The sequence below is a fragment of the Thermothielavioides terrestris genome, chromosome 4 (assembly GCF_000226115.1).
Source record: "Thermothielavioides terrestris NRRL 8126 chromosome 4, complete sequence".
In the NCBI taxonomy this organism is placed as follows: Eukaryota; Fungi; Ascomycota; class Sordariomycetes; order Sordariales; family Chaetomiaceae; genus Thermothielavioides; species Thermothielavioides terrestris.
Genome location: NC_016460.1, coordinates 808086 through 826591, shown reverse-complemented (window position 1 = coordinate 826591; position 18506 = coordinate 808086). Strand labels below are relative to the sequence as shown.

Genomic DNA, 18506 nt, shown 5'->3' with positions numbered 1-18506 from the left:
GTTTATTTCAGGTTTACTAGTTAGTCTATTCCTCTCTACTACGCTGTTCATTCCTAGGTAATTAGGTAGTCATCTGCTTTACTTCAAGTCGCACTTTACACCGACTTCCATCAACTTTTTGATAACTACGCGTTTTCCATCAATCCTGATGTAAGTCTGTTTATCATTGCATCTGGGCCGCGGGCGATACAAATCCATGTCCAGTCAATCTACCTTACGTCGTCGCCGTCCTCCTACCATGGTAACGGCTGACTGCAATGATCCAACAGGGTGACCACTGGTTCACCGGCCTGGCCCGGAAATACGGCAGAACGTTTAACAAAAGGCGGGTTGGATCAGAACCCGACAATGAGGGTGAGACGGCACAAGGGACAATGTAAAAGCTGCCGCGCGTAAATCCCACTGCCCCTGTCTACGAGCTTACAAGAAAGGACGTGATTTCCTCCTACGCAGTCACAGCGCAGCGGGAGTTGTAGACGAATTCAATGTTCCATGGGTGGTCTGTCCGTTCCGAAAAGAGAAAACTAGTGGCGGCAGCCCGAGAGACTGAGCCAGGGCCGGCCCCAGATGGGGGCCAAGACCCGCTCAAACTACTCTTGCGTGCCTACTGTGCAAACAGACCTCCTGACGCCATCGAAATCCCGGCACTCTGCCTGCCCACCATCGAACTAACCCATGCTTTTCCGCGACCTTCACCCCCCAGACGCCAGACGCCGCCCGAATGAAGATGAACCTGATGAGGATGCCTCGGTCGTCGACTCAGGCAGCCAAGACGCCAAGCCTCACCTAGACACATACCGTCAGCCACAGACAGGCCGTCTCTGGCTTGGGAAGGCACGATGGGACTGGGGGGGGGGGGGGGGGGGGGGAAAGGCAAAGTTGGCTTACCAGGTAGTCCCAGAGCATCTTGATCAACGCATCCGGCAGGGTGAAGAGATCGACCGAGAATTCACCGGCGTCGAGGTTGCTCTGGGTGAACGTGTTCTCATCCTTGTGGTCGTGGATCATCTGGATCACCTGCAGCAGGTCATCCTCGGACAGCTTGACGAGGGCGTCGGCCATCTTGTCCAGGTCGACGGCCTTCTTCTTCTTGCCGCCTTCGGCCTTCTTGGCCTTGCGCTCCTCGTCCGAGGGCAGCGGGCCCGTCTCGCGCAGGATCTGCTGCAGCGCCTGGGACGGGTTCTTGAAGGTGACGGTATGGACTTCCTCGTACTGGGGCTGCGCGAAGTTGAGATCGTGAACGATGGTCTGTTTGCCGCCCTTCTCGGTCGTGTACAAGTCGATGGTCATCTCGAACTCGCCCCAGCCCTCATTGGTGCACTTGAAGGGCGGTTCCATAAAGGCTGTGTGGCAGGGTCAGTGGGACACAGCTTGTTGATCCAACGAATCGACCTGGACCGGCACTTACTCTGGGTCGGGTTCTCGAACGACGGATGAAGGTTGTACACAGCCTTGGTGAAGCAGCGAGCGGGCTTTTCATTGCCATCCTGGTCGAGAATGTAGATCTCGACGTTCCACTCTTTCATCGGGAAGCCCTCCATGACGGGGGGCTTGTCGCTGCCGGCTCGTTAGCACCCCAATTCCCCCCTCAGCAATTCCTCTCCCGTCGAGCCTGCCGCCCGATGTTGCTCGCTTGCTTACATGTTGTGCTGTTCGGTGACGATCTTGATCTTGCGCTGTAGATTTTGTCGTCCCCGTTAATTGCCAGACCTGCTTCCTTCCCAGAAATCCACGACCACATACCTCGACAATCATCTTGTACTTCGCGTTCTTGTTCTGGAGGGGGTTGTCGTTCTTGGCCTCGGCCTCCGTGACCTTGCCGGAAAGATGCAGGTAAATCAGGTTGCGGGCCTTAGCGGCGGCCGGGCGAAGGCTCAAAGCGCGGTCGACTTTCTCACCGACGTCGTCTGTTTCGCCGCCAGGCGTTCAGAAAATGCGTCAGTCTCGCGATTTCTCGCCCCAAACGAGATATTGACGTTGTGGGAAGCGACTTCGGTCGTGTGAAACGGGCTGTCGACGCGCGGGGCAATCGGTATTCCAGCGTCGAGCGCCACAGAAGCGACTGCAACCCGCCGATCGAACTGAGAAGGGTACCGAATGGTACAATAGCGACTGGGGATTCGCGTCGAGTTAAGGTAATTGCTGGGGCGAGGGCGTACTGAGGAAGAAATCGAGGGAGATTCGAGCAGGCAGGCCTTCAAGTCGCGAAGCGTCGACTACACTCGCGACGACGGGTCGATTGAATGAGCTTGGCGCGTAACTTACCTGACTCGGGCTTGGTCAGCGCCTCCACAGCGCTCTTGGCGAAAGGACGGTCGGACATTTTTGCAGCTGGTTGGATGGAAGCTGTGAAGCTGAGGTCCGTGCGTTGAACCGTGCGAAAAAGTTCTTCACACGGTGATGTCTTGCGGGTGGTTGTCTGTGAGGAGACGGAAGTTGAGATTTGAACCCACAAGAAGCACAAAAAGTAGGGTTGGAAAACAGCAGGCAGCGAGGAAATGTTTTGGGAACTAGGTTAAGAATTTCGGAGCACAGAGCCGCAGGCCAGCAGGAAGGTCGTCGATACCGCGGTCTGTGCATTGTGAGCGCTCCTTTCTTGGACTTCTCAGGCCCGGCGGGTCAACAGCCCATGTCCTCCGGCTCTGCTCCTTTATACACATGGCAAAGCGCTGGGAACAGTTCAGTCGTCTGCAGTGTTGGCAACAAGGGGACTGAATGGTATTTAATCTATCTACAACCACATCTGCTAGTCTTTCTCCAGGAGGGAGAGGGGGTCTCTCCCGCTCGGACTGAGTGGGCGTTGTGATTGGGGGTTTCAGGGGGTTGTGTTCAGATTTGTGATGCTCGTCCTCCGCTCTCTATCTTCAGGAAGACAGTTTATGGCGTGTCGTGATGGTGCGTGCTTATTCCTGAGCTCGTCGTTTCCATAAATCGTCAAGGCCCGTTCCGTCTTATGCAGTCGCCTCCTCCTTCTTCTCCTCCTTCGCTTCCTCCTCCTTCTTCTCGTCAGCATCTTCCTCTGACGCCTTCTTGAAAAGCTTCTCGTTCTCTTTTTGGGCCTTGATGAAGGCGTCCTTGAACAGGTTGGCGTTCTCCGAGTTGGCGAACCGAATAGCCAGGGTGAGGGCCTCGGGCTCGCCCTCGCTCACGTCGGCAACGACGTTCCAGACCCAGCTCCTGTCCGAACCAACGTTGGGGGAGAGCTTCATCTCGGGGAGGACTGCTGAGTGTAAGTCTCCGAACACGGCCAACAAGATCAGAGACCCCGGAGCAACATACCATAATGGTTGGCGCAGACCTTGAGGGTCTTGTCGCGGCGCATGACCAGCCGGGTCTTACCAGTCTCGCGGTGCTTGAGCAGGCGTACGTCGCCGGTTCCACGCTCCTTCCACTCGTGGGTGTCGGCGACGAACTTGAAGAGCTTGGCGCGCATCTTGAAGACCTGCTCCTCCATCTCCTCGTTGGTCTTGATCTCGACCTTCTCCGTTAGATGGATCACGGGCTCGAAGTGGACGTCCTCCGACTCGGGGGGCTGGTCGTCCTATTCCAGCGACAGCGTATCAGCATCCCATCCTGGCCAGCCGCATCCAATCGTGTGCGGAGATGAGAACCAACCTCCTCGCCCTCCTTCGCAGCAGCGGCGGCGGCAGCAGCAGCCTCGCGCTGGGCCTTGGCGCTGCCGGAGATGTCGCCGCGGTCCTCATCCTCCTCCTTCTTTTCCTTCTTAGCACCACCGCCAAACATAGAGAAGACAGAAGACGAGGTCACGGGCTTGGCGTCGGCGGCAGGAGCCTACAACCAAAGCAGGGCATGTTAGCGGTGCGCATTCTCAAGAAATGAAGTATGCGCCGGCAGGCTTGCAAAATACCTCTTGCGTCTCCTCGGCCTTGGCCTCGGGCGCCTTGACCTCCTCGAGGGGCTTATTGTCGTTCTCGGCAGACATGTTGGCAGTTAAGCAGATGGCTGTTTGTCGCGGTACTAAGACGGTTGTTCAACACGTCAGCCAAAGTGTGCCTTGGTCCAAACGTCCGTCAAGATGGACTGTCGCGTGCCCCTCCGCTGTCCCGTTCCCTGTTCCCCTCCTTTCCGCCATGGCGCAGGTTCCGTTCGGGTTCATCCGACGAGGTTGATGAAAATGGAAATAAGGCGGGGTATTTTGTCGAGCAGCGGGGCAGGAGACGACGGGAGCAAAGAATCGAGGAAAACCATACCGTATACTGCAAAAATCGTTGGGTCAAGCGCACTGAACTCGTCGGACCATGCAATGCACTCGCGTTGTGTGGTGAAAAAGGTTTGAAGGCGCGGGAAGTGGATAAGGTCGGGTAGCGGGCAGGCAGCAAGTACAGCAGAATGCTTGATGGTGGTGGTGTTGCTGGGACGAGGTGCCCCTCACCTCTTTTCCTAAAATCAACCAAAGCGGCCCCAGAGAAATTTGGCTGGGGCGGGGCCGGCAGCCTTTCACCAAGGTGCTTGATTGGGTTGCAAATGCTCGGTTACAAGCATAAGTTAGGTCGGCACCTGAGTTATCTCAATGGGAGGCCTGCATTTATCAGGGGCGAGACTCTCACGCCGTTACAAGGCCATCCACGACTATATTCCCTTCACAGGTGCAGAACTACCGGATACGCAGTGTCCGGCTTACAACACCAGCCCTGAATGAGTGCTCTTATCTTTTCGGTTGTGAAAATATATGTATCTCTGTCCGTCGGACCTTTCACACTTTGTCAATGCCCCCGATACCCGGTGCTTGGTCGTTGACTTGGAGCCGCCATGAGCTTAGGTCATGCCGAGTTGAGTTGCGCACACTGCACGCGTTTCTTGCATTGGGAAACTTACAGACATTGGATGAAAGTCAGGTAGTGAGGTGTGGACGCCCCATGCGAGAAATAACAAGGAGTTAAGCAAAGGTATGCAGGTACGCAAGAGCAAAATCCACGGAACTCCAGCCCATATCCCTCCGGCCCTCCATCCTGGGGCAGCCTCCATGAAACCCGTGTGCCACCCGTCGAACCGATTCCCCCCATACCAGACCAGAGGGAAAGAAAAAAAAAAGGATGCTAGACACATGAAGTCGTTCAGTTACACACCTCCTCCCGCCATCAGCTGCTTCCACTGAAAGCTCCAGCGACCATTTCGCGAGTCCGCTGTGTCCTGGCCCCTCTCGGCACCTCTGGCACAGCGCTTCCGCCATGGCCGATACAGGCCGGTCCGTAGGCCGAAGGACGAGAACGTCTCTTTCGGCAGTCTCGTCTCCTTGGCCTGGCGGCGGCCCTTGGCAAGCTCCGCGTGCTTCGCCTTGAGCAGCCGCGATGCGTTCCGTGCGTATTCCACATATTCCTCGTCCTTTCCCAGAACCTTGAGCCACCACAGCCGGGAAGCAATTTGTGCCTGAAGGATGGAGAGGTCAACTTCCTTGCGAATCGTCTGGGCCGACGCAAACTGGCGGGCCACGTGTTCACGGACATCATCCGCTGTCCGCTTGACCCTACCAGCCGCGCGAGTCCAGGCAGCCTCTGAAGCGTGCTCCACGGCGCAGACAAAGTCCTTCCGGAGCTTGAGCGCGTCTTCGATGAGGTGCGATGCTGCGCCGGCGCCGGTTGACACCATCCTGACGGCGTCCTGTAACATATCCAGGCCAGCCTCCAGAGCCTGTGCCGCTGCCGACTTGCCAAAATCCACCTGGAACGTCTCATTGACCTTGGGCCGGCGAGAAGTCACCACGGAGACGTTCAGCACGCCGTAGGCCTCCCTCGGCGGAAGTTCGACAACCACACCTTCGTCCACAGACGAGATCTTGATCTTGATGGGTTCGTCGCTGCGGCGCACATCGATATCAATCGCGCCCTGTGCGAGCCATACGGCCTTGTTGCGACTAGGAAGCGCGACCAGAAGCTCTGTCGGGCTGAAGACCCGGACAGAGCAGACTGTCTTTTTAGTGGAGTCGACAACCGTCTTAGCGTCGGCGTCGGTGGGCGCAGCCGATGGTTTGTCAGAGAGGAATCCAGCGAAAGACAAGGCAGAAGCCAAAGCACTAGTTGATGGCTTTCCCTGACTAACCTGGACGGTCCTGGTGGAGGTGACGTTGACCACAACCGTCGTGGTAGATGTCGCCACTGACTCCATTCTCTTGGTTGTGAAGCCCTTTGGATAGGTGGGCGGCGAGACGCAAATGCCGGTAGGGGAAGCTGGTTGAAGGTGAGAAAGATCTCCCGACCGCAGCCACCCCGCAAAGGCGGAGAGGAAGAATGACACCGTGAGGGAGAGGAGGAAGGGGCCAAGCAAGGTCAAGATCCACCACTTCGCATCGTGGCGTTCGGCCAACCCGCAAAAGACCTCCCTCAGCTTATCCAGGGCCCTCGATTCTCCGAGCGATACCCCCAAAATTGCCTCTGTCGCTCCGATGCCGTCCTCGGAAGTCGTGGTTTCTGCCTTGTCGGACAATCCGGTCAAATAGGCCAGGTTGCGATTCATCTGCCTGGGGTCGATCTCCGCAAATGAAGCGTAGTCAATGGGGAAGCGGAGGGGGGGCATTGGCCTCTGCGGGTCTCGGGACTCGAGAGAGAGATGAATAGTGTCTTCATTGATGTACGCCTCCCAGGGGACGGCAGCCGAGTCGCTAAACTGCTGCTGCTCCGCGATCATGATGCAGGGCACGCCATGGAGCTTCATGAAGGCCCATGCGGAATCTCTCGTCAGCTCGGTCTCGGCATCATCCCGCTCGGAGCAGTAGAATATGGCGATGTGTGGCAGATCCCATTTTGGGCGCACGACGGGGCCGTCCGAGGAGTAAGAGGATGTGTACGACCTCTCGTGTTCAAGGGTGACGGAATACACGCTATTGCTCAGGACCGCGGCCGAGGTGCAGTGCTCCACCTTGATCTGGTAGTGGGAGGCTTCCATCAAGTCCAACTCGGGTGCGGGGCCGAACGAGGATATGGGCACAATGTTGTACACCCCCTCACGGTGGCGGCTGAAGTGGTCTTGGTCGTCGCTCGCCCCGTTCTTGGGTGATGTCCAGATCGCACTGCAGATCTTGAGGACAATGCTCCTCTGAGCATCTGCTCGGCCAACATAAAGGACCCTCAGCGGCTCTCGCGTGGAGAGGTAAGACTGGGACATAGTTTGACGAATCGAGGCCACCAGACGCTTCGGAGGGTTCGACAGGTTCAGATGTTGTACCATGGCAGTTGACTCTTCCTCGCTGAACTCTCGGATGGCATGCTTTGCCAAGATCTTCTCCCGGAGAAGCGAGCCGTCGTCGGTTGCTTCTTGGAGCTCGATGGATCCCACGACAACGCCAGACCCCTCAGCAAACGACGCGTGATCGAGGGAACTTGCCGGTCCCTGCGCCGATGGGTGTTGGAGAGCGTGGTCGGCGTATCTGATGGACGAGGCATGCGAGGAGTGGTTCGTCTCTTCGTCCGAATCGGTGTCGTAGTGGTTCTCGGACCCGTCTAAGCTGTGAACGTCTTCGGGTCGGGAAACAGAGAGAGACCCAACCGACTCGGTCAGGCGGTCGTCTTGGCTCTCGGAGTCCGTGCCATGGACGACTTCATAGGCCGAGTCAGCGAGGCTGCTCGTATCCGACATGTCGGATGGCTGCATGACGGCGGGCGTGCTATTTGAGACCCAGTTGGCAAGATGCTGGCTCCCCTGGGGCTTGGGAAACTGGAGGAGTGGAAACGAGGCCGACAGCTCTTGTTCCCGCGCCGGTAGGGGAGTGTCTTCGTCTCGCGCGCTGTTTCTGGTAGGTTCTGGTGGAAAATCGGTGGTGGGCTGCAGTTCCATCACGAGGGGGTGCAGATGTCAGCCGTGCTCAGGTTCTGCCATGCAGACCGCCCGCTCAGAACAAGGTATACTGATCGGAAAGGCGAGATGCAGAGTATTGCGTGGTGCGCTGCGCAGGGCGAGGAAGGAGAGAGGCCTTCTGGGGCTGAAGAAGTCGAGATGCAATCGGTCGGTGGGATGTGACGGAGAGGGAAGGAACAAGGGAAAGGGAGAGATGCTTGAGGCTCTTGAAATTTACTGGAATTCTGAACTCACTCGAGGGCCCCCAATGGCCGGCCTCGCTGGCAGCTGGTTCTGCCCGTCAATAAATCAAGTTCAAATCACAGCATGGATGTTCTTGGGCTGAGTTGCGTTTCTGCCTGCCTGGCCTGTGAAGCTGCCTTACACGGTGCTAGACCAGCGGGGGCGGGGAAGCCAGCATGAAAGCGCAAATCGTGTCAGCTTTTGAGCGAGTCTCGGAACTTGTCGGCAGCTGTGCCAGGCAACCAGGAATGCAAGTCAAATCACCTGGCGGGCGACACGGGCTGGTCGGGCTCCGTTAGACAGCGTCCAGGTCAAGAAATGGATGCAGACGCAGAACGGCCTGGGACCCTGGGTAGCGACAACCAGATGGAAGTCTGTCAGGCAGCTTGCAAGATGGGTAGGAGATGCGGGGACAGCACCCAGACTTGAAGCATAGATGACTCGGGGAAAGATAAGGTCGGGATGTACCTGCGGGACTGATGAGGTCACCTGCTTCCATCATTGCCTGCGCTCACGCCGGCCTTGCTCACCTATCACACTATCGCAGAAACCAGGCTGTTTCATAACCCCGTATTAGCTGATAACTGATGTGAGCGGGGTTAACGTTAATTACCTTAATGGGACAACCCCGCCATGCTACAAGGCCTGCTCGGCGTTCCAGCAGGTGCGAAGCAAGCAAGTGGTAGACAGCTGAAGCGCTTACAGGGAGAACGCCCGATCTTATTGGGGGCAAATGGCAAAACAACAAGGTAGGGCTCTTGTCTTTTGGATGATTCTCAGTTCCGCCTTGTGCAGCCACATCGGGTTTCTCTTGGGTCTTGTCCCTGGAGGTAAGAGGGCCAAGGTACTCAGTGTGACAGCATGTGCCTAATCCATGCACCACATGTACGTAATACCTTACATACATTACCTCCCTTACCCTGCAGAGCAAATGTAATGTCACGTCATCCTGTATCCACCATACCGGCTTCGTCGGCCCTGATACACACAGGGCATGCAGTGCTCAGCATCCGACTCCAGTGTCCAAGTCAAACAACGACAGCGGAGAGTGAACAGCAGAGAATGAATACGGGTTATTCAACCCCATATAAACCGACGTCTCTTGGTGATCCAACCGGTGAGCCGAAGAAACCGGTAACTCCCCCAGTCTAAAAATACAAACAAAACACAAAAGTAAACACAGAGAAGATCGCACCAACCCACCGAACAGACCGTCCTTAATCGCAAATAAACTCCAGATCCAGACCTTTGCATCTGTGGTATCTTCGTCTATGTTCCCATATCCCACACCTTCCCGAAATCATCGCATGTAAATGGGTTTTCACATGGCCAAGCCAAATCATGAGGGCCCCAGACGACCTTCACAAGCTCAGCGTCCCCACTGTACCGTAATCTCTCTGCGCAAGTGCTTGAAAACCAGCCCAAAGAAAGAACCAAGAAGGAAAAAAAGAAAAAAAAATTGTTCAAGGATATCCATGAAGCACATGATCGTCACAAGATTCCCTGCTTCACGAAGAGCCTCTTGAGCGAGTCTGTATCAAAGTCGTCGTCGTCGGGGATCATCTCCAAGATGCCGGTCAGGTTGGCAAACAGGTCGCCCTGGTTCCGGTAGGCAAGGATGGCCGGCACGCCGGCATTGTCGAAGTCGATGTCCTCGAAGTGCACCTTGACGAAGTGCACGGCTGGGTAGGCGCTGACCAGGGGAACCAGAGCAGACTCGATGGCTGCTGAAACCTCGCACTATATTTCCGGCGCTGTCAGTCAGTAGGCCAGGAAAACGAAAACGCTTCAGCCTCGCGAGCGCCGGGTTCGGGGGCGGCTACTCACCTCGTGGTCGTAGACAAACACGACAACTACCGTATCCCTCCCCACTTTCTCGATGGCGTCGAGATACCCCAGGGCATCGACGTGGTCGAAGCGGCCGTAAAGTCGGACGCTCGGACTCGTCCTCCGGTTGCGCACGGGGTTTCTGCTCTCCTGCTCGAGCTCGCGCCGGCGGCTCTCGCGCCACTGCTGCAAGAAGGCAGCCTCGTCGGGGTCCTCGGCGCCGCTGCCGTCGCTGTCCGGCCCGCTGCTGCCGCCGCGATCCTGCCGGGCGCCGTCCAGGCCGAACACGCTGCGGCGGGCGGCACGCACGCGATCCTTCCACTTTGCGCGCCGGGCCGTCTCGTAGGACCGGGCGTCGGCGATGACGCCCTTCACGCCGGTCGAGCGGCCCATGTCGAACGACGCGGGCGGCAGCCGGATCTCGGTGCGGGCGTCCATGGTGGGCATCCGCATGGCAGCCTCGATCTGCGCGGCCCGGTAGCGGTCTTCCTCGTCCTCGCTCCGCTCGTCGCGCTCGATAGCCGCCGCGTCGCGGTCCTCGGGGTGGATTCTGTCGAGCTCGGAGCGATTGTTCTTGTCCACGAAGGCGGCAAACTCCTCCTGGGCGGGCGTAGGATCCGTCATGATGGTGGGAGGAGCAGGGGGGCCGGGCAAAGTGGGCGGTACTGATTTATATAGAGACCTTGCCGGTTATAAGATGGGCACCGGCAGAAGGGGGAGCAGTGGGTAGGGGTGACAGGACGGCCGGGTCGTGGTGAGTGTACGGAATACTGTATTCCGTAATACGCACGAGACACGGCGAGTCCGGGTGGCACGATGCGTCCGAACCACAGCAGTCAGCCACTGCGTCGGCTGATTGGAAAACGTGTCGGGGTCTGCGACACAGCAAGGGGTAGGTTGGCGACTTGCGGGCCGTGAGTGGCCAAACCACAGTCAATATCTCCCGAGATCTAAGCGGTTGGGATGATCGAGTCTGGGCCTTGGGTGAGCCGGTTGTGTGAGTGGACGCGGCAGAAATAGCCGGTTCGAGAAGGAAACAATTGATGGGGCGGCTGGTCGGGATGGCTGATCCCTGGCGCATGCGTCAGAGCGTTTCAGAGGGGAGGCGAAGCTGAAGAAAGTGTGGCCCGCCTTGTGAGTGGAGTTAGTGAAGTCACCGGGAGCCTGTGGACCAGGGTTGACACGGCGCTCTTGATTGGTCGAGATGTAAGTCTGGAGTGCGCAAGCAAGGTAGCGGCCCAGCGATGACGGCAGACGCTCAGGTCTGTTCCTGACGAACGTAGTTTGAAGGGAGTGCGTTTTGGCTGCTGACCTCGCAGTGGGATCGGCAAACGAAATGCCAGCCCCGTTGTCGCGGGGTCGCGTGGCTGACAGGGATTAAGGTATTTGCCGCAGCAGTGCAGGTGTAATTTATGCGCTCGGCACACACACTGAGTACTCCGTAGTGTAATAGGTATCCGTCCGTTCGCCAGCAGTACGTGTAAGTCTGCAATGCTGCTGCATTAGGTGTAGACAAAAAAAGGAACGAGATGAGTTCAGCTTCGCCGCCTCAGGGAGACATCCGAAATAGGCACTACCTGATGAAGGATGGTTGTCCAAGGAGAACCCGTCCTTGGAGGATGGTTTCTCGCGTGGCATGCGTCCACGGGTGGCATGGAGGGGCACAGTGGCCGGGCGCCAAGGCCACCCATCAACCGGGGCTTGATTCGATGTTGGGACTCTGGACGGTGACTCAAACACACGAAGATCTGGCGGGGTCGCTGTACTGAGTTCTTCGGACTGGACGCCCAAGCAACAAAACCCCTTCTTCTTAATTCTTTGCTCCATCCTTCATCCTTGGTCGCAACCGACGGCAGCAGGATGGCGAGCGCCAGGGTGCCGGACTTCGTCCAGGATCTCGCGGCTCCGGATTTCAAGACTGTTGAAGCTAGTCTGCTAGAACTCGAGCGCTATCTGACGCTCCGCACGTATCTGGGGGGCTACCAGCTGAGCTCCGCTGACAAGGACTTGTGGACTACGTTGCGGACCAGCAAGGTTGCGAGCCGAATCGTCCGTAAGGGCAGCCTTGCCAACGTTGCTCGTTGGTTCAACTTCATCGAGGCTACCCATCCCGAGATTCAGGTGGAGATTAAGGCGGCTCAGGCAAAGGAGCAGGCGAGGCGTGCCGCAGCTAGCAAGGCTGGAGGCAATTACAACATCGGCCTGAGGAATACGGAGAATGGGGTGGTCACGCGATTCCCCCCTGAGCCTTCGTGAGATCTCTCATATCAGCTTTTCCTGACACTCGACTGATGGGAGGCAGGGGCTATCTCCATATCGGCCATGCCAAAGCCGCCTTTTTGAACGACTACTTCGCTCACTATGCGTTTGATGACAAGCTCATTGTTCGGTTTGATGACACCAACCCCACAAAGGAGAAGCAGGAATTCCAGGATTCAATCCTTGAAGACCTGCGCTTGCTCGGTATCAAGCCGGATCGTGTGACGTACACCAGTGACTACTTCGAGCAGCTGTACGAGATCTGCCAGCGGATGATAGCAGACGGGCACGCCTACGCAGACGACACTGATCCTGAAGTTCAAAAGGAGCAACGGCTCAACCGTCTCCCCAGCAAGCGACGGGACCGACCACCGCAGGAGAGTCTGGAAATCTTCAGAGAAATGAGGGATGGCACCGAATTTGGGAAGAAGCATTGCATCCGAGCCCGGATCGCCTTCGATTCGCCCAACGGAGCGATGAGAGACCCAGTTGTGTATCGCTTCCCAAAATCGGAGAATGAAGACGATGTTGGGGAGCCGATTCCGCATCATCGCACTGGCCTGGCCTGGAACATTTATCCGACATATGATTTCGCCTGTCCTGTGGTTGACAGTATCGAAGGCGTCACCCACGCTCTCCGCACAACTGAGTACGCAGACCGGAACGCCCAGTATCAGTGGTTTCTTGACACCCTGAAGCTCCGGCCCGTCCAACTCTGGGACTTCGCCCGAATCAACTTCATTCGAACGTTCCTCTCCAAAAGAAAGCTGACCAAGGTCGTGGACACCGGGATAGTGACCGGCTGGGATGATCCCCGGATGCCCACTGTCCGCGGCATCCTCCGTCGAGGCCTCACCGTTCCCGCTCTTCGCGAGTTCATGTTGAAGCAAGGTCCGAGTCGGAACGCGGTCACGATGGATTGGACCATCCTCTGGGCCATGAACAAAAAAGCGATTGACCCAGTCGCTCCCCGCCACACGGCTGTCGAGAAGAGGCATTTGGTTGTGGCAACCCTCAGCAATGGACCGAAGTCGGCCTATTCGGAGGAGAAGCCAAAACACCCCAAGAATGCATCCGTTGGAACCAAGCTGGTCACGTACGCCAGCTCTGTGTTCATTGATCAAGCAGATGCAGCCACATTTTCTCTGAACGAAGAAATTACCCTCATGAACTGGGGTAACGCGATTGTTAGGGGGGTCACTCGAGAGGACACTCTGGTGACAGAGCTGCAGCTCGAGCTGAACCTGGAGGGCGATTTCCGCAAGACGGAGAAGAAAGTCACTTGGTTGGCCAAGGAGGGCAGCAAGCTCGTCGACGCAGAGCTTTGGGAATTCGATTATCTGCTGACGAAGGACACGTTGGGGAAAGACGATCAACTTGACGGCTTCCTGGCAACCAACACTGCCAGGATGACGGAAGCGCTGTGCGATGCGAATTTGGCAACCGTGGAACCGAACACCATCATCCAGCTGGAGCGCAAGGGGTACTTCAGGCTGGACAAGCGTGCTGGACAGGGGCCTCATGGCAGAGCTGTGTTGTTCAAGATCCCAACTGGGGCAAAGGAGTAGAGTTGATCACGTATTCCGGGCAGCAATCATCCGGGCAATATTCACCTTCTCGTTCCTGTTTCTCCACAACTTGGAGAAGGGCCCACCCCCTGAGTGGTACCCCAACGGCGATGCCGAACTCCTGACGTTGGATGGCGCATCTGGTCGATACACACAGCAATCCGTAGAAGGTAACGTCATGCAACAGGACGGTAATCATGCCGGAAACGCAGGGCAGGCGGACCGGACGGTATAATACACCACAAGATGCCGGCAAAGATGAGAAACGCAGGTTCCCCAGGCGGGATCATCACCGCGGTGTTTCAAGTCTTGTTTCATCCTTTCCCTGGCTTTTGCCAAGACGGGTAGCTTACTTTCAGGCCTCAACTGCGGGTCGTCCGTTCGTTTTGGCCATGCAACTTTAATCCGTTACTAGCGCCTTGGCTCCAGCCTCCGTGCGGAGAAGAAGCCCTTTCCGCCATTCCAGAAGGCTTCCAAGGTGGAAGTTCCATTTCCTGGCCGCCGGCTCCTGCCGCGACCCGGCCACCACCTTGCAGGCGCCAGCACCACGGGACTGGATCCTGCCAACATGTCCTTGAAGTGTCTTGACAATGCACAGTAGCCAGTATCCGGACTTGCTGATGGGCGATGCTTGCATGTGATGCGTAAGGCGCCTTACTGTGTGTGGTTGAAGGCCACCAGAGGGCAGTGCTGCCGCACGGGTCTACCCACCTGGATTGCAGTGCTTTGTTTGAAGGTGGTAGATTGTATGAATTCATCATGTGCTATGATGTCGATCTATCACAGACCGTGGTCGTCTCTTCCTTTTGTAACATCTGGCCTTGGTTTCTCGTCGTCTCGACTCCGTTCGCCGCACATGCGTGCTACCGTCAGGCAGCATGTGTGGTTCCCAGCGTCATCAGCATGTCCACATGCTCTGGTCCAAAAATCACATGCGCAAATCGCAAAAGGCAAATGGATTCCTTGGCTTGCGGTGTCAAGCCGAATTTGGAGGGCGCTCTGTCTCCCTTTCGTCGTTTCCACGATGACGGGGCCTTGGCCCAACCGACCTCGGCTCCTCGTGCGTACAGCTTCAGGATCCTCCATTCGACCGCCGCCATTAGTTAGGAGTCCAATCAACATGTTTCTACGTCTCAGCTAGACCGCAGGTCAGATGTCAACCACGAAGGCACATGGTTCCAACCCACTCCATCCCTCAAATAGCGAAGTGCTGCCTGTTCCTGGTCTGGAGAACTGGGCATGGGAGCCGAAGAGCATACACAAACAAGCCTTGGATGGAATCAAGACTTGCTATGGATCAGCACCACAGGGCGAGCAACACCGCAACCATCAGCATCAAGGGCATCAAAAAATCCACTTGCCAGTCAACTAATAACTCCATATCTGGGCTAAAGTAGTTATGAACCAAACACAGAAGGAGTTCAACGTCCACTGAAAGAGGGCAACCTTTCCTTTAGTGTCCCATCGTCTTGTTCTCCCGGTCCCGCCTCATTCAGCCTCCCCCCATTACCAGAAAAACCGCAAACCGTAGAACTAAAGACAACTAAAGACCCCAGCGCCTCAACTCACCAGCCTAAGTCCCCGTTGAGGCCTCGTATACGCTGAAAATAAGGAGGAGAAACGGAAAGAGAAAGGGACTCAATGTAGCAGCTCCCGAAGACTCAACTCGGTTTACACCCTTTTTCTTCCCACTCTGTTACCCCAAGAACGAAAACGACTTGCTGAAGTACTTAGCAGCAGACAAGGAAACCAGATTCCCTGGCCCAGGGCGTGCGCGGAAATGGATTATGACGGTGTAGCGGCCGAGAGAAGACCACTACTTCAACAACAACAGAGGCGCCACAAACCATGGCGGTGTGGTTCGACAATGACAATTTAGTTGGTTCCATGATTTGATCAACCTGGTCTGGAAAGCCGAGATCTCGAGAGAGAGAGCGCGCGAGAGAGGTACATAGAGCAAACGGATAGCTATAGTGCGCCGCCAAAAACCCAGACTCTCCGCTCTCGATCGAAAACGCTGCAACTGGTGAGAGTGAGGGTCAAAGAGAAAAAAAAAGGCCGGGCCAAATAACTACGGTAGATACGACGATTTTGTGTGCATCCGCAAGAAAACCTAAGCTCTGACATTGTCCTTTCCCAGTAGCTGTTACCACCCCCACAAACATCAACAAGACACAAGAAGAAGATCCAGGCGAAGAAGATCCGGGCGAAGCAGGAAAAAACAAGGCTCCCCCAAAAGCATCAGATGCAACCTTTTCTTCCTTTCCAGCTCGCCAGCCGAGCCAGCGCACAAGAGCCGAAAAAAACCAAAAGCCAATCGATGCCGTGGTTGTTTTTGAACTGCTGCTGCTGCTGCTGCCGGTGGCGGGTGGGGAGCAAGGAACCAAACCCAACCGAGAGCAGGCGGAGGGGGAAAAAGGCCAGGAGAAAAGCAAGACTTGTTGTAATACAGCCGCCCGCCACCATACGAAGGCCCCTTGGGAGGAAAACTATGGTGCAGAGAAACGGACAAGGCGGGAGGAAATAAGAGGGCGTGAAAAGGAAAGGCCGCCGTGGGCCGGGGAGGGATCGCTCATGCTCCCTCAGTTTGCGTGTCGTGTCGAATTAGGCTGGCCCACGTAGTGACTGAGGGCGGATCAAGATGGTGAAAGACGGTTGTCGTGACTTCGTCCAGCACACGCCAAGCCACAGATTAAGCAGGCGTGCCAACAAGGCGGGGAGCGAATTATGAACAGGTATGGGAGGCACAGAAATAGTCTTCTCAAGCGGCACAACGAAGGTTGGGTATCGAGGTCGGGGGGGCAGGTCGTATAACCATCGCGAGGGCAATCAGTATGCCCAGACCTTGAGCTAATGCGGTTGTCAGTAGCTGGGACAGGTCTGAAAAGAATGCCAAGAATCGCAGAAGGATGAGGTGATGCTTACGAATGCGTCCCATGAACCCGTGCACAAACTTATGGCGTCGTTTGACACGCCCAGACAGCTGACGCGGTTCTCGTGGCCCACGAGGGAGCCGACCTTCTCGCCGCGAGTAACGTCCCACACCTTTTGATTGACGAATCAGTCAGTTACGGAACTCGTATGGAAAACTAGGGGCGCCCACTGAGGACCATACCTTGCATTCAAAATCATCATAGCCGGCGAACAGTAACCGCCCGGATACGGACGTGGCAACCGAGGTGATGCCGCAGAGAATTGATTCCGACTGGAGTCACCAGCGTTAGCGGATGGCGGTAGAAAGATGGAAGGGGAGGCACTCCGACTTACCCCGTAGAAGTTCAGCTCCCGGTCGGCCCGGATGTCGAAGAGCCGGCAGGTAGCGTCGTCGGAGCCTGTTACGAACGAATGACCGTCGGGGAAGAACTGAATCGCGTTGATGTCGGACTCGTGGCCGGCGAACGTCTGTACGGCCTTGCCGGCGCGAATATCCCAGAGCTTCGCGAACGCGTCGCAGGCGCCCGAGATAAATGTGTTCTGGTTCGTCGGATTAAGGCTGATGCTCATGACGTCGCCCAGGTGGTCGGCGAACTCGACGACCTTGCTTCCCGTCTCGATATCCCACTTCATGCACGTCATGTCGCCGGACGAGGTAATGATAGTGCGGTCGTTGATGAAGCGGCAGCACGAGAGGTAGCCGGCGTGGCCCGAGAGCTCCCTGGCTACCCGCGTGGGCCCGTCGCGACTCTGGTTGAGGTTGTAGATGGAGCAGATGTTATCGAGACCGCCGCAGGCGACGTAGTTCCCGCTCGGGCTGTAGGCGCAAGTCATGACCCACGACGACCGGAGCGGAATGGCGTGGACCTTGTTGGTTGTGTAGGCGTCCCAGATGATCAGCTTGCCGTCTTGTGATGCCGAAACGAGATGCCTCCGGTCGGTCGACCAATGCATGGCATAGATCTTGGCCAGGTGGCCCTTCAATGTCCTCTTCGGCTTCATCAACTGCGACTTGGGAATCGGCTCATGTGCCTGGGCGGCAACGGCGCGGACTGAAGCAAAGCGAGACGGTGTCAGTTTGGCGGGCGACTCGAGAGACAGACAAACCAATCGCCCCCGTTACTCACGCGTCGTGTCGGCCAGCTCCTCCTTCTTCCTCTTGATTCTATCCTTGAGCGTCTCAGCTTCGCGACGTGCTTGCTGGATGCGGGCCTGCATCGCCTCTGGCGACACGTCGGTTGAGCGGCCTGGATCCATCTTCTGCGGTGAATGCGCTCGGTTCAATTAAGCGGAAAAGAATTGGTGGCAGGTATTCCCTGTTTGGAATTGGACGGGCGACCAGGTGTGCGAGCGCGCGCAAAGCTGATCGCCGGTGATGGAGGTTGTGGTTGTGTAGTGTGTTGTGTGGTTGTGAGGTGGAAGAATGCGAGCTCCAGGGGTGCGGGCGCCGACCAGTAAAACAGCTGGGCAGGCCAGGATCGGGTGCCTCAGCGAAATGACTCTCGGAGCGCAGGGTGGAGAGGGGAGACGGCAGCCGGGGTGTGCATCGATTTACGGATCTAGCGCGGCCGCGAAGTCACGGGGAACGATGTCTAAGAAAAAAGAGGAACAAGCAAAAACGTGACCGATTCCCGCGCCCGATCGCAGATGCCGCTTCAGATGGGCCCTGGGGAACGAAGAAGGAGAAAAAATTACCTAGGTGAGGTACGCGGGAAAGCAAAAAGAGTCGGTCGTTGAGCAGCTCGGCTGGCGGAGGGCAGACTGGGCAGATTTGGGATTATTACCCTGCGCTACCTGATAGGGAATGGATTGGGGGTTGACCGACAGGGGAATTCGTTAGCTAGTGTAGTTCAGGGTTGCAAAGTGCGTTGCAAGCTGCAGGAGAAT

The 18506-nt window shown here is 56.7% G+C and overlaps 5 protein-coding genes across 5 annotated transcripts; 1 reads left to right on the top strand and 4 right to left on the bottom strand.

The window, feature by feature from the left end:
- Positions 1-468: 468 nt before the first annotated feature.
- THITE_2155417 (uncharacterized protein) lies at positions 469-4387 on the bottom strand. Its single transcript, XM_003655064.1, has 9 exons — positions 4212-4387; positions 3869-3978; positions 3616-3792; positions 3280-3541; positions 3027-3220; positions 1642-1676; positions 1409-1557; positions 889-1343; positions 469-786 (listed from the first exon to the last, which is right to left on the bottom strand). Exons 2-9 carry the CDS (start codon positions 3941-3943, stop codon positions 760-762), a joined length of 1374 nt encoding a protein of 457 aa, XP_003655112.1. The 5' UTR covers positions 3944-3978; positions 4212-4387; the 3' UTR covers positions 469-759.
- A 397-nt stretch (positions 4388-4784) lies between these two features.
- Positions 4785-7856, bottom strand: THITE_2118404 (uncharacterized protein). Its single transcript, XM_003655063.1, has 2 exons — positions 5080-7856; positions 4785-4907 (listed from the first exon to the last, which is right to left on the bottom strand). Exon 1 carries the CDS (start codon positions 7786-7788, stop codon positions 5080-5082), a length of 2709 nt encoding a protein of 902 aa, XP_003655111.1. The 5' UTR covers positions 7789-7856; the 3' UTR covers positions 4785-4907.
- A 1496-nt stretch (positions 7857-9352) lies between these two features.
- On the bottom strand, positions 9353-10636 carry THITE_2118401 (uncharacterized protein). The gene is made up of 2 exons (XM_003655062.1): positions 9859-10636; positions 9353-9771 (listed from the first exon to the last, which is right to left on the bottom strand). The coding sequence occupies exons 1-2, from the start codon at positions 10480-10482 to the stop codon at positions 9523-9525; spliced, it is 873 nt and encodes a 290-aa protein (XP_003655110.1). The 5' UTR covers positions 10483-10636; the 3' UTR covers positions 9353-9522.
- A 1076-nt stretch (positions 10637-11712) lies between these two features.
- THITE_2118397 (uncharacterized protein) lies at positions 11713-13754 on the top strand. Its single transcript, XM_003655061.1, has 2 exons — positions 11713-12110; positions 12161-13754. Exons 1-2 carry the CDS (start codon positions 11719-11721, stop codon positions 13683-13685), a joined length of 1917 nt encoding a protein of 638 aa, XP_003655109.1. The 5' UTR covers positions 11713-11718; the 3' UTR covers positions 13686-13754.
- A 2609-nt stretch (positions 13755-16363) lies between these two features.
- Positions 16364-18035, bottom strand: THITE_2118396 (uncharacterized protein). Its single transcript, XM_003655060.1, has 5 exons — positions 17747-18035; positions 16953-17671; positions 16801-16890; positions 16611-16730; positions 16364-16535 (listed from the first exon to the last, which is right to left on the bottom strand). The coding sequence occupies exons 1-5, from the start codon at positions 17874-17876 to the stop codon at positions 16515-16517; spliced, it is 1080 nt and encodes a 359-aa protein (XP_003655108.1). The 5' UTR covers positions 17877-18035; the 3' UTR covers positions 16364-16514.
- Positions 18036-18506: the final 471 nt, after the last annotated feature.

What these genes read in the sequence shown, in the direction of transcription:
- THITE_2155417 (XM_003655064.1), bottom strand. Translation starts at nt 3,943, where the DNA reads ATGTCTGCCGAGAACGACAATAAGCCCCTCGAGGAGGTCAAGGCGCCC. An exon ending in GGTCTGCGCCAACCATTATG is followed by an intron (nt 3,221 to 3,279) that starts GTATGTTGCTCC and finishes TACACTCAGCAG; the next exon opens with TCCTCCCCGAGATGAAGCTC. An exon ending in ACGAGAAGCTTTTCAAGAAG is followed by an intron (nt 1,677 to 3,026) that starts GCGTCAGAGGAA and finishes CAAAATCTACAG; the next exon opens with CGCAAGATCAAGATCGTCAC.
- THITE_2118404 (XM_003655063.1), bottom strand. Translation starts at nt 7,788, where the DNA reads ATGGAACTGCAGCCCACCACCGATTTTCCACCAGAACCTACCAGAAAC.
- THITE_2118401 (XM_003655062.1), bottom strand. Translation starts at nt 10,482, where the DNA reads ATGACGGATCCTACGCCCGCCCAGGAGGAGTTTGCCGCCTTCGTGGAC. An exon ending in TGTTTGTCTACGACCACGAG is followed by an intron (nt 9,772 to 9,858) that starts GTGAGTAGCCGC and finishes CCGGAAATATAG; the next exon opens with TGCGAGGTTTCAGCAGCCAT.
- THITE_2118397 (XM_003655061.1), top strand. Translation starts at nt 11,719, where the DNA reads ATGGCGAGCGCCAGGGTGCCGGACTTCGTCCAGGATCTCGCGGCTCCG. An exon ending in CGATTCCCCCCTGAGCCTTC is followed by an intron (nt 12,111 to 12,160) that starts GTGAGATCTCTC and finishes GATGGGAGGCAG; the next exon opens with GGGCTATCTCCATATCGGCC.
- THITE_2118396 (XM_003655060.1), bottom strand. Translation starts at nt 17,876, where the DNA reads ATGGATCCAGGCCGCTCAACCGACGTGTCGCCAGAGGCGATGCAGGCC. An exon ending in GGGAGCTGAACTTCTACGGG is followed by an intron (nt 16,891 to 16,952) that starts GTAAGTCGGAGT and finishes TGGTGACTCCAG; the next exon opens with TCGGAATCAATTCTCTGCGG. An exon ending in CGGGTTCATGGGACGCATTC is followed by an intron (nt 16,536 to 16,610) that starts GTAAGCATCACC and finishes CAACCGCATTAG; the next exon opens with CTCAAGGTCTGGGCATACTG.